The 23,270-nt window shown below is 41.6% G+C and overlaps 1 protein-coding gene across 1 annotated transcript in view; it reads left to right on the top strand.

Annotated features, from left to right (window-relative positions):
* The first annotated feature begins 1,433 nt into the window (after positions 1-1,433).
* SLC45A2 (solute carrier family 45 member 2) overlaps positions 1,434-23,270 on the top strand; it is a 31,383-nt gene continuing 9,546 nt past the window's right edge. The window contains exons 1-3 of the mRNA XM_047074133.1: positions 1,434-1,891; positions 4,457-4,633; positions 19,876-20,201. Coding sequence (XP_046930089.1) covers positions 1,507-1,891; positions 4,457-4,633; positions 19,876-20,201 — 888 coding nt within the window. The 5' untranslated portion in view covers positions 1,434-1,506. The remainder of the gene's footprint in view (positions 1,892-4,456; positions 4,634-19,875; positions 20,202-23,270) is intronic.

A 23,270-nucleotide genomic window follows, 5' to 3' on the forward strand; every position in this document is an offset into this window, starting at 1 on the left:
AGCCTGATTCAGATTGTGTCTCCCTCTCTCTCTGCCCCTCCCCTGCTTGCACATACTCTCTCTCTTTCAAAAATAAACAAACAAACAAAGATGAACTCTTGCCATTTGCGACAACATGGATGGACTTATAGGGTATAGTCCTAAGTGAACGAGAAAGACAGATACCATGATTTCGCTCCTATGTGGAATTTAAAAAACAAAGCAAAGAAAAAAGGAGAAAAATAAACAACAACAAACCCAGACTCTTAAATACAGAGAACAAACTGGTGGTTGCCAGAGGGGAGGTGGGTGGGGGGATGGGTGAAATATCAATCAATCAATCAGGAAATTTAATATAGGGAATTACACTGGTGACATAAGTGCTGAGAAGCCCAGGGGACAGTGAAGCAACCCAGATATAAACAGCAATGGGAAGCCAGGGCCACTCCTATGGCTGCAGGAACAATGGGGAAGGCAGTGTTACCGGGATCCTGAAGCTAAGTTTGCTTGGTGGAAGCTAGACCCATCGTGGAGATGCAGCCACTACCACAGACGGCTCAGGAAGGAGAAATGGAGGGAGGGAAATACCAGGATCTTCTCTCCTGGCCCCAGTCTTCCCACCAATGCCTTTCATTGGCCAAATCTACCTAGAAGCAAGGGAACCTGGGAAGTGTAGTGTCTTATGATACAGAGCCTGTGAGGAGGAACAGGGAATGGACCTGAGCAAACAGGCTGTTGACTGGTTCTACAGAATTTCGTGTATGCACTTTATTCACTCAGTAATTCCTTTAGCAAATATTTGTTGAGGACCTACTAGGTGCCAGGTATCATGCTACACCTGGGGATTACCATAATGACAGAAATGGACCTGATCACTGCTCTTAAAGGGATCAAAGACTAACAGAAGAAATAGAATAAACACAGAATTATCTAGTTGGAAAATGTGTTAAATGCAATGAAGGGAAATATCACAGTGCTGAGACAGGCTAGAGATTGGAGAAAGGGTGCAGCCTCTCACGGCTGTAAGTCTAGTTAGCTGATTCTTGAGGTGTGTGTGCAGAAACTTGTGTTCAGGAAAATACAGAATATTTATGTCTAGACAAAGTTTAGAAGAAGATATTGATGTATTTATTCATGTTTTGACTTACGACCTGCATAATACAGCTTCATTGTCTCAAAGCTGTGCATGTGATTGTGTGTAAGTGTGTGTGTGTGTATAGATACATGTGTGTGACAGAAACAGAGAGAACAGAAAGAACAGAGAAGGAAAGATTGCTTTAGACAAACATTCTAAGGAGCCAGAGGGCTCACAGCAGCTAATCTCCCTCATGCTTTCCTGACCCCACCCCCTTCCTTCTCATCATAACTTGTGATCTTAGAAGCATGAAAGAATTTGAGCCCCTCCCCCAGCTTGACCATCTCCGTTGGCTGCTCAGTCAGGCTCCATGTCAAATCCGGCTTGGGGCAGAAACCTGAGGGCCACACAGAAGGTGGTGGGCTTGCAGGCAGTTTCCTCACCCTGTGGCCATGGGCGGCAACATCGGGCAGCTTGGCAGTCGCACCTACGAGTCCCTAGCTGACGATGAGCCCTTGGACCCCGAGGAGCCCCCCAAAAGACACACGGGCAATCTCATCATGCACAGCATGGCCATGCTTGGCCGGGAGTTTTGCTACGCAGTGGAGGCGGCCTACGTGACCCCAGTCCTGCTCAGCGTGGGGCTGCCCAAGAGTCTGTACAGCATGGTGTGGCTCCTCAGCCCCATCCTGGGATTTCTGCTGCAACCCGTGGTGGGATCAGCCAGCGACCATTGCCGGGCCAGGTGGGGCCGGCGGAGACCATACATCCTCACCCTGGTCATCATGATGCTCTTGGGCATGACTCTGTACCTCAACGGGGATGCTGTGGTAGCAGGTCAGTGCACTGCACAGGCGGGCAGGCGGGGGAAAGGGGCCCATTATGCAACTCAATAGGAGTAGAATGCGGATTTCTTTATGAGACATTTCATTGGAAACCGGTTAAACTGATGATCTCTCCTAGGTTAAAATAAACTTCCACCTTGGAAGGACCCAAATTCTGTGGTTGGGGAGTCTTCATTTTTAGGAACATCAGGATCCATTGCTGTTGTTTCATTGTTGTGAGGATTGCAAAGTAGGAATAATTTTTTATCTGTTTTATCAAATGAAATATTTTTACATATTTATTAATTGCAGTGTTCTTTGAACTTCGGCTTTAGTTAGTACTTTGTTGAATTAACCGTTTGCCAAATGACTCCATAAATACTAATAATAAATTACCTGTATGTCTAAATAAGGGCTAATTTTCTTCATAGCTTTAGGTAGAGTCTTTTAGTGGATGCAGGGCATCAGCCTGTCAGCTCAAGGGCACAGTTTTGCACTGCAAATGCTGGACCAAAAAACCCCTGATGGTGAGCACTTTTTCTTGCCATTCATCAGCCACCAATTAATCAGTAATTGGTGGTAGTACATAAAAAGTACTTCATTTCATTGAATAAAGAATCGTTAAAAATAATACACATTTTTTGGCCATTAACTCTCAGGCTAGCAGAATGGATTATAATGAGGCAGGATAATCAGTTATCATTTGTGTGTATTTTTTATTTTATATTATTTATTTATTTTTTAAAATATTTTTTAAAATTAAAAAAAAATTTTTTTTAACGTTTATTCATTTTTGAGACAGAGAGAGAGACAGAGCATGAATGGGGGAGGGTCAGAGAGAGAGAGACACAGAATCTGAAACAGGCTCCAGGCTCTGAGCTGTCAGCACAGAGCCCGACGCGGGGCTCGAACTCACGGACTGCGAGATCATGACCTGAGCCGAAGTCGGCTGCTTAACCGACTGAGCCACCCAGGCGCCCCTTGTATGTATTTTTTAAATATTTTTTTAATGTTTATTTAGTTTTGAGAGAGAGAGAGAGAGAGAATGTGAGTGGGAAAGGGAAGGGGCAGAGAGAGAGAGAGAGACAAAATCTGAAGCAGGCTCCAGGCTCTGAGCTGTCACCACAGAGCCCGATGTGGGGCTTGAACCCTTGAGCCATGAGATTATGACCTGAGCTGAAGTTGGACACTTAACTGATGAAGCCACCCAGGCACCCATCATTTGTATATATTTAAAAGTGGGCATAACTACATAAATTTGATTTATTTCTGCAAAGTATTTACAAAAACCCCTGGTAAGTATGGTTTCCCCTAGGGAGGAGTACTAAAGGAACTTGGAGGTAAAAAGTGGAGTATAGGCTTATTTTCCACTTATTTTTATACTGTAGTTTGTTTTTTTAATGTGCATAAGTTACACATTGTTCTCAAGTGAAACTGAAAGAAAGGGAACATTTTTGCTTCCTCTAATAGGAGATAGGGTGAATGAATTCTGACATGTCCACAGAGTGAATATTATTCGGCTGTTAAAAACTATGCAGTTGCTCTCCGTTAAGTGAAATACAAAGATATGAGGAGAGTTGGTTATAAATGAACGTGTCCAACATGATCCCATTAGTGCTCCTCAAAACGTGGTCCTCAGACCCAGGACATCAGCATCCGGGGGCTGTTGGAGATGCAAATGCCCAGCCCCACCTCAGACCTACTGGAGAATTGTGGAAGACAGAGCCCGATACTCTGTTGTGTTTTTAAAAAAAATTTTTTTTTAATGTTTATTCTTGAGAGAGAGAGAGAGAGGGAGAGAGAGTGAGCAGGGGAGGGGCAGAAAGCGAGGGAGACACAGAATCCGAAGCAGGCTCCAGGCTCTGAGCTGCCAGCCCAGAGCCCGACTCAGGGCTTGAACTCATAGAACGTGAGATCATGACCTGAGCCAAAGTCAGATATTTAACTGACTGAGCCACCCAGGCACGCCTCTGATTATATGTTTTAACGAGTTGTCCAAGTGATGATTAAGGATGCTACAGTTTGAGGAGTACTGCATTAGGGCACCTGTATACACCGTTTCCTGTATGTCTGTAAGTGCATAAAGGGATATCTGAAGAATGACCATCAGTAGGGGCTGGGACGAAACATTTCCCCCAGCTTTTCTACATCACTGAAATGGTTTACGATAAACATGTATAATTTTTTACACAACTTTTTAAAAAGAGATATGACATAACTTGGTGCTTTTTAGTATATTCCCAGGGTTGTGCAACCATCACCACTATCTAATTGCACCACATTTTCATCACCCCGGAAAGAAACCTAGCAACCATTAGCAGTCACTCCGCAGTCCCTCCCCCTGACCAGGTGTAAGCAACCCCTCAATCTACTTTCTGTCTCTATAGATCTGCCCTTTCTGGCATTCACTTGTGTAATTTTGAAAACCTGAAAAAATGGTAAAGCTATGTTTATTTGGAAAAGCAACACAAAATGAAAGCAAAGGAAGATAATTTGATGACAGGACATTTTGTTGGAAACAAAAATGCAAATCATCCTAACTCTGGATTTAGGTGATGTATGTTTATTTCCTTTTTAGCTTTGATTGCTGATCCAAGGAGGAGGCTGATTTGGGCCATAACCATCACCATGATAGGTGTAGTTCTCTTTGATTTTGCTGCTGACTTCATTGATGGGCCCATTAAAGCCTACTTATTTGATGTCTGTTCCCATGAGGATAAGGAGAGGGGCCTCCACTACCATGCCCTCTTCACAGGTAAGGAATGTTCCAGAAAGTCTTTCCTTAAGTTCCCCAGACAGGGAGGCGCTTCCTCTGGTGCCATCCAGTGTCTATGCATGTCAGAGTTTTTGAATGAATGGATCTGTTGATGGAATGTACCCATCACGCGGGCTCTGTGTTTCAGTGCATTTCTCTAGACAAATCAGCTTGTGACTAGGCTATGGAGTTTTTGCAAAGGAAGTTTACATAAGAGCTTTCTGAAGAGTCATTTGTGGAGACATTTACAACTGCAGTGAACAGAAGCCTTGTGCACTTTGCTTTTTGGTGTTTTTTTGTTTGTTTTGTTTGTTTGTTTTTTCTTTTTAAATCACTAAGGTGGCATCAGCATTACCTAAGAGCTTGTTAAAAGTGCAGCTTCCTGGGCCTCTCTTCCAGTTATTTTGATTCAGTGGGTTTGAGGTGGGGCCCAGAAGTCTACATTTTTAATAAGTAACCTGCATGATTCTGTGGCAAGTGACTTAACAACCACATTTTAAAACAAAAATAGAAACAAACCAAGCAAATGAAAAAATCCCACATGTCCTAGAGATTTCTTAGTTATATAAACAGTTGGCATTTCCTCAACCTCCTGCTTTGAAAAAGGCCATGCCCGAGGGACGATGGGGGGCTCTCTTCAATTCTTGGGGCTATTGGCAGGCTCCTTTTGTTGCTGTTAAGTCATTCATTTACAGCAATGGTAGCAACGTTCAATATCCATTTATAGAACACCAGTCAGGACTGTTCTAGGACTGGGAAGTGGAGGGGGTCATACGTGAAATGACAACATGATCCTGTCCTGGGAGTGTTTTTATATCTAGGGGTGGGGCTCTATCAGTCCACCTTATTTGATGTCTTTATGGCCCAGCCGATATATTTATTTCATATTTTGATATGTTCTATCTCCGTTCATGGCCAGGTAGTTCCCATGAGAAGCAGGATCTTGAGTTTTGTTCAGTTTATTTTCCACAGCCAAGAGCAGTGCTTGCCCATTGAAGCCACTGGCTCAATATTTGATGTTCGAGCAAACATCTAGATGGTGAACTCTGGAAGAAAGGGGGCTGCACAGCCAAGAGAGTAGCTCCTCCTTGCTTTAGGGAAGATGGAGGAGCCAGAGCCCTGCCCATCTGTCAGTGGCCCCTGACCACACTAGCCTGCAGCTAAAAGGTCCCACAAGAGAGATTCAAACTGCATTCTCCTAACTTAAACCCCATAATTCCTTCTGCTTGATCATAATTTGCTGAAATTAATTACAACAGTGGGAGACTCTTGCGCTTTCCAACCTGACACATTGAGAGTTTTACTGCTCTCAAGTACTGTGGGCAATGTGGCCACCCTTTCCCAGCAACCCCCTCCCCCCCCCCCCCCCCCCGCCCTGGCTTATGTCCCTGTTAGTCTTGGCTAAACGGTCTCTGCTTTGTTGTCTCGGATATTAGAAGATTGAATTTGGTCCTTGGGGAACTTTTCAAAGGCTAACACATGGTAGTATTTCTATAAATCTGAGAAAATATCTTGACGTTTTCTGTCGATATTAGTGTATGGTGGTCTCAGCAAATATGGTATAATTTTCATATTACCTTGGTTCAGGCTCCCACTACATCTTGTCTGAGCTTTAGCACTTTTCCCTTAACTATCTATCTAGCCTCTAATCTCTTCCAATTCCAATTGAACCAAAACACAGCCTCCAGATTTATACTCCTAAAAGCAAACTATGACCAGGGCACTCTCCTGTTCCATCACCTGGAGTGACTCCCATTTGCCTGCCGGGTAAAGAACAAATTCCTAGACAGGATTCAAGACTCCCCATAATCTGTTTCCATCCTACTCTTCAAGCTTTACTTCTCATTACTTCCTCCACATTTTCTGTGCTTTGAATAATTTCCCAACATGCTCCTAGGGGCAGAGGCCAGCTCTGTTTTACTCACTGCATCCATCACACCTTCAATACAGCCTGGCACATCATACGTGCTCAAAATAAATATTAATGGGACAAACAAAAGAGGCTGTCCTTTCTGTTCCAACTTCTGGGTCTTTCCTCATGCCCAAATTCCCTTACCCTTTGGAAATCAAAGCTGCATGGGAACTTTCCACCCCCTTCCCAGGGAGAAGACCCCCTCTCTTCTAAATTGCAGTCAAACAACTTCTAACTTGGTCAGGGACCCCACACAAAAATTGATCAAAGCAAAAGTATCAAGTAGATGAACATAGAGGTATGAATGAGGTGGGTAACTTCAGCAGGAAGAGATGGTAAGATAACAGTTCATCTCATACATATCCTGAACTTCATTGCCCTTGGGGCCCATGTCATCTGCTTGAGCTGCCATAACAGAATACCACAGATTGAGTGCTTAAACAACAGAAATTATGTTCTCACACTTCTGAAGGCTGGAAGTCCAAGAACAAGGTGACCGCAGGCTTGGTTTCTGGTGAGACCTCTCTTCTTGGTCTGTACCTGGCCATCTTCTCACTCTGTCCTCACACAGCCTTTCCTCTGTGCATGCATTCCTGATGTCTCTTCCTCTTCTTACAAGGACACCAGTCCTATTGGTTATGGCCCCACCCTATGACCTCATGTAACCTTAATTACCTCCTTACAGTCCTTATCTCCAAATATAGTCACATTGGGGACTAGGACTTTGACATATGTCTCTTTTAAGGTAGAAAGCAAAGCTTTCCTAAAACTCACACAGACTTTTGCTTGTTTCTCATTGGACAGAACTAGGCCACAGAATTAGGATATTGGGAAAGTGAGGGTTTAGGGCAGGGGTGGGAGAGCAGATCCTCTCTATTTGGGTCCTATTTGCCAGGAGGAAAGGGTAATTATTTTCAAATAGGCCAAAGCTGGTAGATATCACATAGAATATAAGCATGATTGAGTATTAGCCTAATGAGAAAAATTAAAGACCAAGACTATTGCAAGAAAGAGCTTTCAAAGCCCAATCTATTAAGGAATAATTGACAGGTAATTATATTTTAAAGTTATACTTCAGTTCACAATTTTACCTGACCACATTTATTATAGTACTGTTCACAGTCTTCCCTATATTATAATTAAGTGTGTATTTATCTTTCTCTTTTACAAGATTTTGTAAAATACAAGATTTGTAAAAACATGAGTGTTTTCTTCCCCGTGGCTTCTAACCCGTTGCATCATTGACAGCAGGTACTTAGAAATGTTAGTTACATAAAAGGAGACTTTTATAACCCTTAAGTTTCATGCAGTTTTACATCAGGTTGAACTGCGTGGCAAATTGCATCAATCAGATGAATATGCTCATTTAATCACCTTGCTTTGTCTCCTGACCAACACTGAACTCTGAATCCCAGACAACTGTCTCCAGTTATAGGGGGACCCCTGAGAGTGTGTGGATAGCTCAAAGCAAGTTTTTTTTTCCTATTAGAAAAATTAGCTTAAAACATCTTCCTCTTCTAAAACAGTACAGTAAAGTCTCACCTCATTTAAAACTTAGATTCTAGAAGTCCATGCCTAAGTGATAATCACAGAGAGTCTACATTATTCATGAATATCTCTCAGATCACACATAAAATACAGTATACCTTTTTGCCTTGTTTGTATGCACAGACCTGCATAGTGACGGATATACATATAAATATATCTGCAGAAACATCTGCTCTTTAATGTTTACTGCTGGACATGGGCTCAAAGAAAGAGGTAGAAGATAGGGTCACCTGTATTATTTAGAATGTTTTTCTTTTCTCTCTCCTCCCCTCTCCCCCTTTTTTTTCTGAGAGAGAAAGAGAGAGTGGGCAGGGGAAGGGAAGAGGGAGAGGAAGGGAAAGAATCTTAAGCAGGCTCCACACTCATCGCATAGCCGGACATGGAGCTTGATCTCACGACTGTGAGACCATGACCTGAGCTGAGATCAACAGTCAGATGCTGAACCGACTGAGCCACCCAGGTGTCCTAACTCCCCTTCTTTTCAAAGTGTGAATAGTAACTGTCAATGCTCAGTTAAAGATGAATGTGCGACCCCACCATAGTGTCCTTGCTCTGAATGGAAGACCACATTGGAAAATGGAGTGAAAAATAACAGTACATTATCATACTTCTCTGTCTTTGCATACAGGCCAGATCTCCTGAATGTACATGAACCTGGCAAAGAGATATCTAAAGCATACTCCTTGCATCAGGCATTTTATGATAAAGGCCTGTTCATTGTCAGAGCCCGTTTTGATTTTCATTCACCCAAGGAATTCAATCATCTGAGTAAATTGAAATCCTTCTTATTTATTTCAGAGCTATTTATTTCATTTTAGCCTAGGCCCAACAATTCCAAGTGCTTTGCAAAAAATGTCAAAGGGTTTCTTGCCAAAATATTTCCCAGCATATTTCTGACTTCTTTTTTTTTTTTTTTTTTTTTTTTTTTTAAGAAAAGACTCTACTGACTCCCAGGGGAACATTTTAGTTCCCGGCTTCTTCTCTCTCTTATATTTAAAGGTAACTAAACCTACTCTCCCTCCATCCCTGACATATGTGGTGTATTTCATAGATACACCCTTGTCTTGCTACCCCATGCCTTCACCTCCGGGTGCATCTGGGCCTGCAGAACTCACATTCACGAGTAAAGAATTCCTTCTTTGTGCCAGAATGCTTCTAACTGAGCACAAACCTGCTAAGTTGAACCTAAGGCCTTGCTACCATTAGCAGTTGGCTCTATCCAGCAGGGGGTGGCCAGGGCAAAGCATGATGGGAAAGGTTGTCCCGTTTCAAATCCTGGCCCCTTTTCTTAACTGCTGAGTGCCTTTAGTATTTCTGAACTTTTGTTTCCTCACAGGGTTGTGAATCTTCACACAATGTTAGTTATTAATATCCTGCCAAATGCCCAGAGCAAGGAATCATTTAAAAGGATCAAACACCAAATGTCTGTGTTTAGTTCATTTTTTTCTGTTTCCACTGGGCTTGTAGAACCCATCAAAGTTTTTTTGTGGTGACTCGGAGAGGAACTTGCCCCCAGGTACATCATTGCAAGAAGATTGGGTAGCTTGTGGAGCACAACCTCTTTTAATTTTTCTAGCTTTTTAATATCTCAGGTTACAAATGCTCTGGTTAAGAGTAATTAAGGACTAAGAAAAGACTATTAAAAATGAAGTTTAGACATGGGCTCCTATGAGCAAATCTTTCACACAAGTGGAAAAGATGCTGTGTTTCATGTTAAAGTCTGTTTGAATGGTTTCTCCTTGAGTAATTGCCGCATGAATGGTTTTCTTGTGTCAACTGGGTTTCCTTTGAAATTTCTGTCACTCGTGGACTTTCACATCTCCTCAGTCACTTAGCTTAGGAAGGATGTGGCTAGAGAGTAAGCCAAGGACACAGGAATTTCAGCTTTGTGGGCAACATGGATGATTCAGAGCAAAACAATTAATGTCTCCAAATTGCCATTTCTTTTCCATTCAAGGGTGAGCAACATACATCTCAAAGAATCTCAAAGGCAGATTAAAGAAACACCTGAGGGGATTTTTCCTTGGCTCTGTCCTCTCCTTGAAAGCTCTTCCCCCAGATACCAAATCAACTTGGCTCGTTGGCAAGTTGGTCACATGACCCCTCCTCTGTGATGTGTTTATCATTACGTGACTATATTATTTATTCATTTGTTTATTGTGTATATTATGCTTCTGTACCTGACCTATATAAGCTTCCTGAGAGCAGGAACATTATCTTTCCTATTCGTTGCTATAGCAACAGTCTTTAGAATATTCCTGGAATATGCTCAAGAACTATTGGTGGGACAAATATTGTATTTTAGCATCCTCATTGTACCTTTGAGGAAGCTGTGTTACTAAGAGGTAAAGTGATTAGTCCAAGATCACACAGCTAGGTAGCAGTAGACTAGAGCAGGGGCAAAAGCCCTACCAACCTACCAACCAACTAAATCATCAGCCTACTAAAAATATGGTTTATGTTTTTGTCCAGGCTCCCCTAAAAGCTGACCCCAGAGAAAGTTTGTATGCAGAGTTTACTTGGGAAAGGATTCCAGAGAGTGAGAATGGGGGAGTGGTGGAGTGGAACAGACCAAAGAATACAAGAAGCATTGCAGAGTTGGCCTTTGCTCTAGGTGACTGTCCATCTCACCAAGACCCTCTTAGGAGCCTAATGTAGTTCATCTCAGAACTTTCTCTTTGAGGGGATCAAGAAGGGGGATTAATCCATTGGCTCCAGTCTCTACTGGCCAACGGTGGTCCCATGGGTGTGAACCTCACTTGTGTGAGTGCTGACCCCGACCTGAGTGTGGGTCCAGATGCACCTGAAAAAAGGTGGTCAAAACTGGTTTGGAACTGGCCACTGCAGTAGCTGTTGGAGAAAGGGGGTGTTGCTGAGAAGACCGGCTGTATTGTACATGGGCTGTCCCTTTCAGTTCATGACATCTAGTCCTGAGCTTATTCTCTCTAGCATAAGTGCTTCATGCTACTCAGTCGACATTGGAAGGGTTAAAGCATTTTGCAAAGTGCTCAGTGATTTATAGTAAAATGAACACTTATAGTACTTATAGTAAAATGAGCTGTTGCAACCCAGAACTAAAATATTAATTCTGCAGAGTTAAAGAAAACTCAGGGTAATCACAAATGGCTCCAGACCCCGGCCAATTAATTACTTGACCTTGCAGTCATTTCTAATCCTTGAGAAAAGAAACAAGAGTCAGGATTTATGTGTCATGTCAGGAAATGAGAAGTTTCAGGAATCTTATCTGAACTACAGTAGCAACGGTTATGCATATGCTCAAATCAAGAAATTTGCTTCTGGGAAAATGGTGAGATAATTAAAGTGAATATACCTTTATGTGAGCCTTATTGCATTAGACATACTAGTACATATCAGTAGCGTTCAACACAAACACAAATTGCATTTGACCTCTGGCAAACACACTACTCCAGTTCTCTGCATTTATTTGTTTAATTGTGGAGAAGAATATGATTTTGGCACTGCTTTACTGCAAATATTTTTGCCTACAGCATAGCTTATGCCCAATAATGGAAAGCGTTGGATAAATCTTTATGTCGCAAATGGGTGGGATCCTAAACCCCAAACTTAATTTAATCACTCCTTTGTTGAGCCCCATCACCACAGGATGGTGGAAATTTAGTCTCAGTTTGGAATGTTCTCCCATCCCTTTACCCAAAGGTTGCATCGAAGTCCTGGGGACTTAGAGTGCAAGGGCTTGAGGGCATAGAGTCCCTGGGTTTCAATGTCATCTGTTCACCCTGGCATTTCCTGAGATGTCCATTGTCCCACCACATCTCGGCCAAGCTGAAGTGGTCACAATGGAGTCATCTCTTCTCATCTGTAAGGCCCCTGCAGAACCACAGGGTTCTCAGCCCCCTCTGCCATTCTGCTCTTCCCACACCAGGCCAGGGTGAGGTGAACTCTGGGAGCTGCAAACTCTGTGTTTTGCTTTCCTCTTCTCTAAAATAGAGATAAAAATACAGCTGATCAATTATTCGTGGGTTGTTACTTGCAAATTTGCTCACTAAAATTTCTTTGTAACATCAAAAGCAATACTGTTAGCTCATTGCCAGTCATTTGCAAACAAGTGCAGAGTGTAGGAGGGCAATTTGAATCACCCACAGCCTCATGCCCAGTTGAGGTAGGTCCAGGTAGCACTCTGCCTTCTTGTTTGGTTTTCATTCTGTAAACAATTGTCCTTTAGTGGTGTATTTGGTACCAAATTGTTAGCATTTGTGTGTGTGTGTGTGTGTGTGTGTGTGTGTGTGTAATTTCATTGCTTAAGATGGTCCCCGATGTAGTGCTCAAGTGCTGTCCGGGCTTCAAAAGTGCAGGAACATTGTGATGTGCCTTGTGGAGAAAATATGTGTGTTAAGTTTTGTTCAGGCATGAGTTATAGTTCTGTTGCCCATGGGCTCAGTGCTAATGAAGCAACGATATATACTAAATATCTTTAAATGGAAGAACACCATGTGCGTAAATGGAAAAGCACTGTGTTGTTCACTTGTTGAAGATGTGACTAGAAGTTTGCAGTAACTTAGCCCCGTATTTCTCCTCAGAGGAGTCATTTGCTACTTGCTAATTCAGTGTTTGGGGTGACTTTCAAGAACACAGCTACCACTAATAATAAGAATATATTGCAGGGCCACCTGGGTGACTCAGTTGATTGAGTGTCCAACTCTTGATCTCGGCTCTGGTCATGATCTCATCATTGGAGAGATTGAGCTCCATGTCGGGCTCTGTGCTGACAACACAGAGCCTGCTTGGGATGCTCTCTCTCCCTCTCTCTCTCTCTGCCCCTCCCCTGCTTTCTCTCTCTCTCTCTCTCTCTCTCTCTCTCAAAATAAATAAATAAACTTTAAAAATTAATATGCTGAAGTACTTTCCTGAAAGGTTGTTGTGAGGAATGGATGAGCTAATATATGTTAAACACTTGGAATAGAGACTGACACGGTAAACACTTCTATCTAGACCCACCACAAGCCATTTCTTCCTCGAGGTCTTATTGCCTCCCTGGGGTCTACCCAGGGCATGAGGCGTTGGTCCCTTCTGTTCTGGGATGCCCCTAGACATTTGGGGGTGGTTCTACCTACACCCCTCCCCCACCTCCCACCCACCCCCAATACCAGCTAGACCCTAGGAAAGAGGAGCAGAACCACTGCCTTAGGAATTCACCGGTATATGTGCACCCAGCATGAATGCCTTGCTCTTAAATCCCATTTTCTACTGAATCTTCCTTCTATGTGTTTGGAGCCTAAGGGCTTTTGAAACTCAGAAGCAAGAAGACAGATTCTTGTTTCTGTGCTTTCCGCTTTCATGTCCTTCCCCCAAAGCAATGAGGTATTGCGGCTCAGCTTGAATGTGAAGAAGGGCCCAAAGGGACAAAGATATAAGGAAATACCCCAGGACCACAGGTAGTGGTGGGTGGATGGAAACAGTGGTCAACACTTTAAATGTTATCTCACCATCTTTTAGGAGAAAAGTTGCCTTGTGACTCTAAAGAAATGTCAAGCTGCTTGTGTCTTCTCTCTTTGACCAGAGTATATGTGTCTGTTTGATTTTCCTTGTACTTTCAGCGTCCAAGAGGGCAGTTCACGTTTGTCTTATTCATTGCTGTGTCCCCAGTGCTTAGCACAGTTCTTGGAGAGTAGATGCTCCATCAATTTTTATTGATAAACAAATAGGTCCGAGGAGACACACACACACACACACACACACACACGCACAGTAACTGGTACTTATGGTAATTCTCCAGGATTAGTGTGTATATATTGGGGGAAGGTAGGAACCATATACCTAATTAAACACTTTCATGGCTATTTTCTTAGCATATAGAGTAGAGTCAAAATCACTCTCTCGTGAACACCATGGAAATGGGCGGCGGGGGGGGGAGGGTTTAGTCTGATCTCTTGCTGAAGTGAAGTAGCTGGCAGCACACTGTTAGCTCTCTTGACTTAAGCTATTTTGCCAGCAGAGTATGGATTGTTAAGCCACACCCCTGAAGCAGAGAGACAGCTACAGGTACATAGCAGATGTGGAGTTTGTCTCAGATAGATTCTCTAGAACTGAAACTCCCCGAATTACCCATTTTACCTATTATAGTTGCAAACTAAAGAAAAACAACCCTATTTCAGTGTGTTTGGATTTCTTCCAGGATGAGCCATTGTTGGAATTACATCGTAAGTTATGAAATGCAACATCTATCTGTCAAGCCGTTCGTTCTTCTGAGGTTGGTTATGGTCTGAGTTTGCAGCATGGCCTGGCTATGTGAAGGAGCCAGCTAGATCATTTATGGGCTCTTCTTTGTAAAGGCCTGTTATCTGACATCAGCAGATGTCCTGTGGATGTTTCAGCTTATGGTCTGGCCAATAGCCTGATGATTAATTCCAGGGCCCCAATGAGAGTGATGTTGGAAGAGAGATAAATGCAGTCTGGATGTAGATGTGGGAGTTGTTATTGGCCTTTGTTGCAGCTAAGATGATGGGGCTTTGTCTTGAGACTATCTCTGAAGATAAAATCCTTAGCTTAAGCAAAAGCAGCAGAAAGGAAAGCCTTCCATGAATTCCTACAGCCCTCTGCTGGCCCTTATCATATCGGAGGGTGTGAATAGATAAAATTTAAATGTTTCCATCCAGAGTTTTAATATGGTGTCTATGGAATAATTACCCAATGGCCCACTATTCCTTCACAGGGCATATTCTGTTGTAACATTTACAACATCCCCCAATAGCTTTGGGAAAAACAAAACAGTTTTGCCTGTTTTGTTTTCCTCCCCTCCCTAAGAGGATTGGAAATTCTCCAAGGTCCTTGAAGCAGGTGTCAAAATTTTGCTTGACCAATTCGTGAGGGAACTGACAGGAAAGACATAAAGAACAGTTCCCCCAAGTTCTTGCACAGTGTGTATGTGTGTGTGTGTGTGTGTGTGTGTGCACATGTGTGTGTGTGATTAGCAAAAGAAAAAGTGGTAGGTTAGATATAAATCTGATTAGCCTTCTACAAGTCAGTAAAACTATAAGTCCTCTGTAATATTTTTGTTACAAGTATGTTTGTAACTTGTCTATTAGGCTATAAAAACATAATACAAATCATAGAACCCTAATAATGTCTGCAAATTAACCTCAACTTTATAGAACTACACACCATTGTGCCTTGTCAGTTTTAGACTGTTGGTCAAATATCCTGTAACAACAAAGAACTGTTGTTACAATTTCCCAAGAATGTCAGATAAGGGTGGACCAGGTTGGTTGGAAACTGCTCAAAAGAATCCAGGATCTCAGGCCGTACCCTTGAAGCTTTAAAATCAGAATCTGTGCTATAGATTGAATGACTCCATGTATACGCTAAAAACCTAATACCCGATGTGATGTTATCAGGAGGTGGAGTGATTAGGTCATGAGGCCTCATTCATGGAATTAGAGCTCTTAAAAAAGAGCCCCGATAAAGTTACCTTACCACCTATGCCAAGTGGGATCGCAGTAAGAAGACAGCCATCAACAAGAAGCATTGCATCACCAGACACCCAGTCTGCGGACGCCACAGTTGTAAACTTCCCAAACAACAAAAGTGTGAGAAGGAAATCTCTGCTGCTCATAAACCACACAGCTTCTGGTATTTTTGTGATAGCAGCCCAAACAGACCAAGACAATCTGCAATTTAATAAGACATCCGTGTGATCCAGGCACACCTTAAAGTTTAAGAAGCATGGCTCTAGACTGATACTTTGTAAATCAGGCACTTGCCACTGTTACTTTTTCCAGGTTTGGGATACATCTTTTTTCCACAATACCTGCCGCTCTCTGCCACACTGGGTCAGCGCTAGGCCCAAGTCAGCCCCCAGAATGATCCCTGGATTCTAATCACTGGGCCTTGATGACCAAGTCCTTGCAGCCAGCCCTACGCAGCTTGTCACCCGAAGGCAGTAACTGTCTTCTCCCACTTATGGGGAAGGGTTTGGAATTAGGGTTTCTGTAGCAAGTCTACAGGGCACTCATTTTTGGGCCCTTGTTCTGCCACTGTATGTGCTAATCATTTACATAGTGTTGTCGTGTTAGCCTTCACAAAACTCATACATGGAGGCCTCACGACCCCCACTTCTCAGAGAAGTGCCCAAGATCACATGACTAGAAAGCACACAGATGCAAACTGAAATCAGGGAAAATTCCAAACCCCTTCTCTCCATGCTGTCTCTGGTCACTTAACCACTGTAGCCTGTGGCTTTCAGATCGAATTCAACCAGATGAATTCCAAACATCCTCCCACCTCTAAAATCTTTGAATCCATTAATATATTGAACTCTTATGAACTTCATTGCTAATTAAGAGGAATCCTATAAAAATTATTAATAATCAAAAATAATCAATAAAGATATTTGGGGTGTCTGAGTGGCTCAGTTGGTTAGGCATCTTTTTTGGCTCAGGTCATGATCTCACAGTTCATGAGTTCAAGCCCCACGTCAGGCTCTGTGCTGGAAGCTTAGAGCCTGGAGCCCACTTTGAATTCTGTGTCTCCCTCTCTTTCTCTGCCCCTCCCCTGCTTACACTCTGTCTCTCTCTCACTCAAAAATAAATAAACATTAAAAAAAATTTTTTAAATAAAAAAAATCAACATCATCTTGGTACCAGTAGCTAAGCCCTGGTTATTAACAAATAAACTCTTCGAGACTCCTCTATCATATTTGAATACCCAGGTCACAGTTTTAGCATCATTTATTACTGTTTTTTAATACTGTAGTTTATTTTTTATTTTTTAAATTTATTGTCAAGTTAGCTAAAATACAGTATATACAGGGTGCTCTTGGTTTTAGGGGTAGATTCCTGTAATTCATGGCTTACATACAACACCCAGTGCTCATCCCAACAAGTGACCTCCTCAACTACAGGTTGTTGTTTTTTTTTTTTTTTTTAAGTAGCTGTTTACTGGGGCATCTGGGTGGCTCAGTCGGTTGAGTGTCCAACTTCAGCTCAGGTCATGATCTCACAATTTGTGGGTTGGAACTCCACATCAGACTTTGTGCTGAGAGCACCGAGTCTGCTTGGGATTCTCTGTCTCCCTCTCTTTCTGTCCTTGTCCTGCTCACACTCTCTTTCTCAAAAATGAATAAACATTAAAAAAAAAATTAAAGTGGTTGTTTACTTACCTGCTTCTCCCACTTGGAACTTCCTTCTGGGGAAAAGGGGATGGGGAGCAGTGTCTTATTTACATCCATATCCCCAGAAACTAGGAGAGCTTTTCACATATATTCAGTGCTCACTAATATCTATTGAAGTACACTAAGCCAGCAGACATAAAAAGAGATTAGGAAACCCTCCAATTGCAGGACTTGATAATTCTAGTTAATATCTAATATCAATCCATTATTAGATTTATACCCATACATTTATATTCATAAAATAAAACCACCATTCTATTGCACGTGGAAGGTTTATTTCACACGTAAATTCTTTTATTTTTTTTTTAGTTCATTTATTTTGAGAGAATAAGCACACACATGTGAGTGGGGAGGGGCAGAGAGAGAGAGAGAGAGAGAGAGAGAGAATCCCAAGCAGGCTCCATGCAGCCAGAGCCCAATGTGGGGCTCAAAGTCAAAAACTGTGAGATCATGACCTGAGCTGAAACCCAGAGTCAGATGCTTAACCCACTGAGCCACCCAAGTGCCCCACATATAAATTCTTTTAAATAGGCAGGGGTCTTTTGCTCCGAATTTTCTTTGTTCAGTGGAATAGTAAGTGTGAAGGAAAGAGGCATAAATGACAGGATAATTAAATGACAAATGACAACCGTTGACCTGGCTATAAATTATAAGTAGTTTCAAAAAAGGAATGTGTAAGTTTTTCATAGAATTAATTAAGGTGAGGGCTTTTCAACTGGAGGACATTTTGCCCCCTATGGGACATTAGGCACTGTCTAGAGACATGTTCGGTTGTCATCGCTCGTGGAGAAGTCATTACTGGCATCTAGTAGGTAGAGGCCAGAGATGCTGCTAAACATCTTATAACGCATAGAACAGTCCTTCACAACGAAGAATCCTTCAGCCCAAAATGTCAGCAGTGCCAAAATTGGGAAATCCTGATTTGGATAGGCCCGCAAATAGTGCTGGGAGTTTAGTACATCTTTATTGGTTGATTGCTTGGCTCAGCACATGACCTCTGAAACCAATGGCATCTCCATGATTGGATAAGGAGAGTCATTGTCTGATAGTGATCCAGAGGCACCATTTGTCCCAGAACTGCCCTCTGAATCATAAGTATGGCTGGCTCAAGGGCCTCTCTTTCTTCTCAAAGCCTGGGACCTACCATCTAGGACAGGTCACTATATGTGTCATTTATTTATGTATTTTCCCATCACCCATAACTAGACCATATATTCCTGTTGGCAGGAGACATAAGTTTAACTTTTTCACATCCATTTATCACAGTTTCCCATAATTCTGTCTTATAATGCTTTGACACTCAGGGCATGACAATGATGCTTTATTTTTGGGAATCATTGGTTGAACAGTTGGTCATCTGTAAATATCCTCTATAGTAAATTGCAAGTAACCATAATGTAGACTGACCAGAATCAACCATTCTCCCACCATTTGGGATAAATTAGGAGTCATGGCATTTGACATTCAGATTTGTGTTCCTGGAGTCAGGATTTATATTAGGTGTTCAGGGTTAGAGAAAGAGAATTCCTTAAGTTCCATTTTCTTCCTTGATTCCCTGGTTTATAAAGATATTGTCTTTATCTGGGAAATAAAATGGAGACTTCACTCACACAAGAAAAACAAAACCAAAAACAAAACTTTTCTGTCCAGGTAGATATTTGTGTTTGGTGAGACATGATGGGAGGTTGACATTTAAAGGTGTCTGACAGGTTGATCAGCCTACACAAGTTCGTGGCTCAGGTAGGAGGTGTGTTGGGCATTCATCTCCTCACATCCCTGGGTACCTCCCACCTCTGGGGGGTGCCCCTCTCTCATCCCTGCATTCTCAGGATCACTGATGCCTCCACAATGAACAAATACAGTGTCCTGCTTAGGTGAGGGGCACTTGTATTTTAAAATCCAAAGAGAATGAATCACTGCTAATGGGATTTCAATTATTATACCATTAAGGCAGGATAGATTTGGGGGAGTCCTTTCTCAGTGTTCCTCAAGTCACAGTCATCAGCAAAAGTAGGTAAAACAAGCAACAGAAAGACAGGGACCTGAAAGGTCCAGGTCCTGTGACATGACGATACGATTTTTAAAAATTCATGTTTCAACTTGTGTTATTTGTTCTGTGGCTATCAACTAGGAACAAGTTCCTTTAGCTTCTAATAAAGGAATGAAGACAGAGTGCAAAACTGTTTCATCTTTGCAAACTTGCGTCGTGCTAGGAAGCTTATTAATAGATAAACGACATTACAAATGATTTTATTGCAACCAGAGGTTGGTTTTCTCTGGGGCTATTTAAGGGCAGGAATTTTAGTTCCAAAGCAGTTTAGAGACTACAGTTTGCAAGGCCACGGGACTTCTGTTGGTGTCAATATTCGTTTCTGGCACCGGTCCATTTTACTCTTTTATTATCAACCCCATATTATGAGTGAGAAAGTCCAAAATCACAGCAAGTACATGCCAGAACCAAGCTTTGAACACACGTTTCCTGGTTGCAGATGTCTTGACTTGCTGCTGTAACTCTCCATCATAACCAGGCTCTGCTGGCTTCAGGGAGCTTTCCCACTGAAGGGGAGGGCCTGGGCACCATGGGAAGAGAAGGCAGTTTGCTAAATATGCTAATGCAGCTTTCTTGCTTTCCAGGTTTTGGAGGTACGCTGGGTTACCTTTTGGGTGCCATCGACTGGGCCCATCTGGAGCTAGGAAGAGTGCTGGGCACAGAATTCCAGGTCATGTTCTTCTTCTCCGCCTTGGTGCTCACTTTGTGTTTTACTATTCATCTCTGTAGTATCCCTGAAGCCCCACTTAAAGATGTTATAAAGGACATTTCCCCACAGCAAGCCCCCCAGGACTTTCCATTGTCACCAGACAAAATGTACCAGTATGGGTCTATTGAGAAAGCTAAAAATGGTTATGTAAACCCGGAGCTGGCAATGCATGGGGAAAAACCCCCAAATCCTGCTAAACAGGTAAGATGCAAATTCTTTTTTCTTCACTCAGGAAAAATATCCTTGTTCTTACCCTTTTTATTTTGTTTATTATTCTTGGTTTTGTTTGCTTTTTTGATATGAAAATTTGATGTGAAGTCTAATTGAATTCTCCAGTCTCCTATAGCTCTTATCCCTTTGAATTAAAATTTGCACCTCAAAAAAAATTGTGTGCGTTTTCCTCTGGTCTTCCTCTTACTCTTTTCAGAGCATCAAACTAGGAAAGATGAAGCCAGTTCCAAAATGTTAGACCGTAAGAGAAGCCTGGAAACCATCTTCAGGCCTTAAGAAATATCTTTACTTCTTAGATTGGGATTATAAATTTGTTCTTCCAAATGATAGCATCCCTGGGTTGGTAACTGGGCTGGGCATGTTTAATTCATGTCTAATGAACTGATTTGAAAAAAAATTTTTTTAGGCCATTTTCAGTGAACTAGTCAGTGAATTAATTAGCTTAGAATTTAAGGAAAATTCTACTAAATTACAGAGAAATTAGGTTAGGAGGAAATGGTCAGAGAGAAGAGGCTAGGGCTATGTTGACCAATATATTGGCTATTCGTCCCATAAGGCTATTTAAGTTTAAATTCATTAAAATGAAAAAAATTAAAATGTCAGTTCCTTGGTTGCCTTAGCCACATTTCCAAGGCTTAATAGCCCCTTGGGGCTAGGAGCTACAGTACAAAGCAGTGCAGGTATGGAACATTTCCATCATTGTAGAAAGTTCTGTTGGACAACACTGACACACAGCTGCATACTCCTTCAAGCTGACTTTGATGGCAATACCTCAGGGATGGAAGTACAGAGGATTTCCTCACTGGCAAAGAGGTTGTGAAAGACCTGGGTTTAAATTTTGATTCCTCTAGCTGGCTGACCTATTTTATTCATTCAACAACCATCAGGCATTTGCTATAAAGAGCCTAAAGATTAAAAGCGCAAATGTTCAGATCCTGCCTCTACCAGCTCTGGAATGCATGACCTTGGGCATTTACATTTCTGTAAAATGAGAAAGTGATTCTGTCTACCTTTAAGTATTTTGTGCAGATTACATGAGAGAATCCATGCAATGTTACTTAGAGTGGTTCCTACCACATAGTGAGGTGTTTGGTAGAGGTGCCTATTATGAGCCTGGCAGAATGCTGAGCAGTCCAGACACAAATAGGGAACAGACTTCATCTGTGCTCTAACAGAACTTTCAAACAAGCTCAGTGAATCTCATCTCTATGAGCTTGACTTCTCTTGTTGGGTTGTCTTCTCTATATTCTAGGGTTATTGGGATGTTCAACTAAGATGAAGCAGGGAACGGTGCTTTTTAAGCTTTATATAAGTCTATGAGCATATCACAGTCAGTATTCACTCAACAAACTACTTTGGGTACGGAGTATGTACAAAGCTCTCTACCAGGTATTTAGGGATCATAAAATTGACTAATGTCCCATTCCTATGCTCAAGAACTTAGACAGCCCTACCAGGGGGCATAATAAGCCAATACTTATTTTCCAATACTTACTACCAATACTTATTTTCCAAGGTAGAATATACTTACTTTACAAAATGAGGGTGGCTGTGCAGTTTGATAACTGGGATTATTATTTTTTTAATGGCAAGAAGCCTAAATTATTTCAGGATTCAAACTAGATCCCATAAAATCTATCTGCAATTCCTCCATGCCATCATTGCTTACTTCAGCATTTCAATAGTCTCCTTTTGAGACTAGGAAGCTCTCTTCCCAATATTGCCTTTCTCATGTATAAATTCACCACCACCCAATCTCCGGCTGACAAAGGAGCACAATACATGCAGTAGAGTAACTCCTCAGGGCTCAAAACCATTGAAAGGGTTTCACCAAGGGAGCTGATGAGTCAGGGAATAAGATGCCAGCTGAATTTTCATTCTGAGTTAAAATACCCAAAGGGCTTTGAATATTCACATACCCAGCTTTTACAGAAATAGTAGGCACAATTTGAAAGCTCATATTTATTTTTGGATGAAAGAAAATGTTAGATTAACAATGAAAGTAGAATGAAAATTATGTATAAGGCAGAAGCCTAAATTAATATTTGGAGTGAGGATGAATACTTGCTGGCCACATTCACTTTTTAAAATTCTGCGTTTTTGGAAAGAAAACAGGGAAAGTAAAAATAAATCACTTAGTCTGAGGCATGAAACCCAGGCTTTTTATTTTATCTTATTTATTTATATTTTAATTTCTTCAGTAACCTCTATACCCAATAGGAGGCTTGAACCTACAACCCTGAGATCAAGAGTCACATGCTCTACCAACTAAGCCAGCCAGGCACCCCTTTATCTTCCTGTGGTTACTAAAAAGTAACAATCCTGCACTGAGTTTCTTTTACAGCAAACATTTATTTTAACAGTTACCATATTTTACATGCAAAAACAGTTATTTTTTCTAATTCCAAAGGAATGCCTATACTTTTTAAATACTGATTAAGTGCAGTTGTCCCCAATTAACTGCGGTTTCACTTTCCACCTTTCGGTTACCTGTGGTCAGCCGCCATCTGGAAGCAGATGATCCTTCTGACTTATCGTCAGAAGGTCAGTAGTAGCCCTAATGCTATGTCACCACGCCTCACTTCATCTCATCACATAGGCATTTTATCATTTCACATCATCACCAGAAGAAGAGTGAGTATAACACAATACCATATTTTGGGAGAAAGAGACCACATTCACATAACTTTTATTAGCATATATTATTATAATTGTTCTATTTTATTATTAGCTATTGTTGTTAATTTCTTACTGTGCCTAATTTATAAATTAAACATGATTACAGGTACGTATGTGTAAGAAAAAACATAGTCTACAGGTTTCGGTACCATGTGCAATTTCAGGCATGCACTGGGAGTCCTGGAATGTATTGCCTATGGATAAGGGTGGGGATGACTGTATAAGAAAATCAGTTCAGTCATGGTCAGTTGGTTAAATACTACAAAATTGACAACTTAAAAAAATCAACTTATACAACAAACCTACAATGAGTAAATATAATTTTCCACAACAAAAAGTAAAAAGCATTATCATATAAAG

Source organism: Lynx rufus, unplaced genomic scaffold, assembly GCF_022079265.1.
Source record: "Lynx rufus isolate CCGP_SWC_20201006 ecotype Redwood Valley unplaced genomic scaffold, mLynRuf1.p SCAF_1, whole genome shotgun sequence".
Lineage (NCBI taxonomy): Eukaryota > Metazoa > Chordata > Mammalia > Carnivora > Felidae > Lynx > Lynx rufus.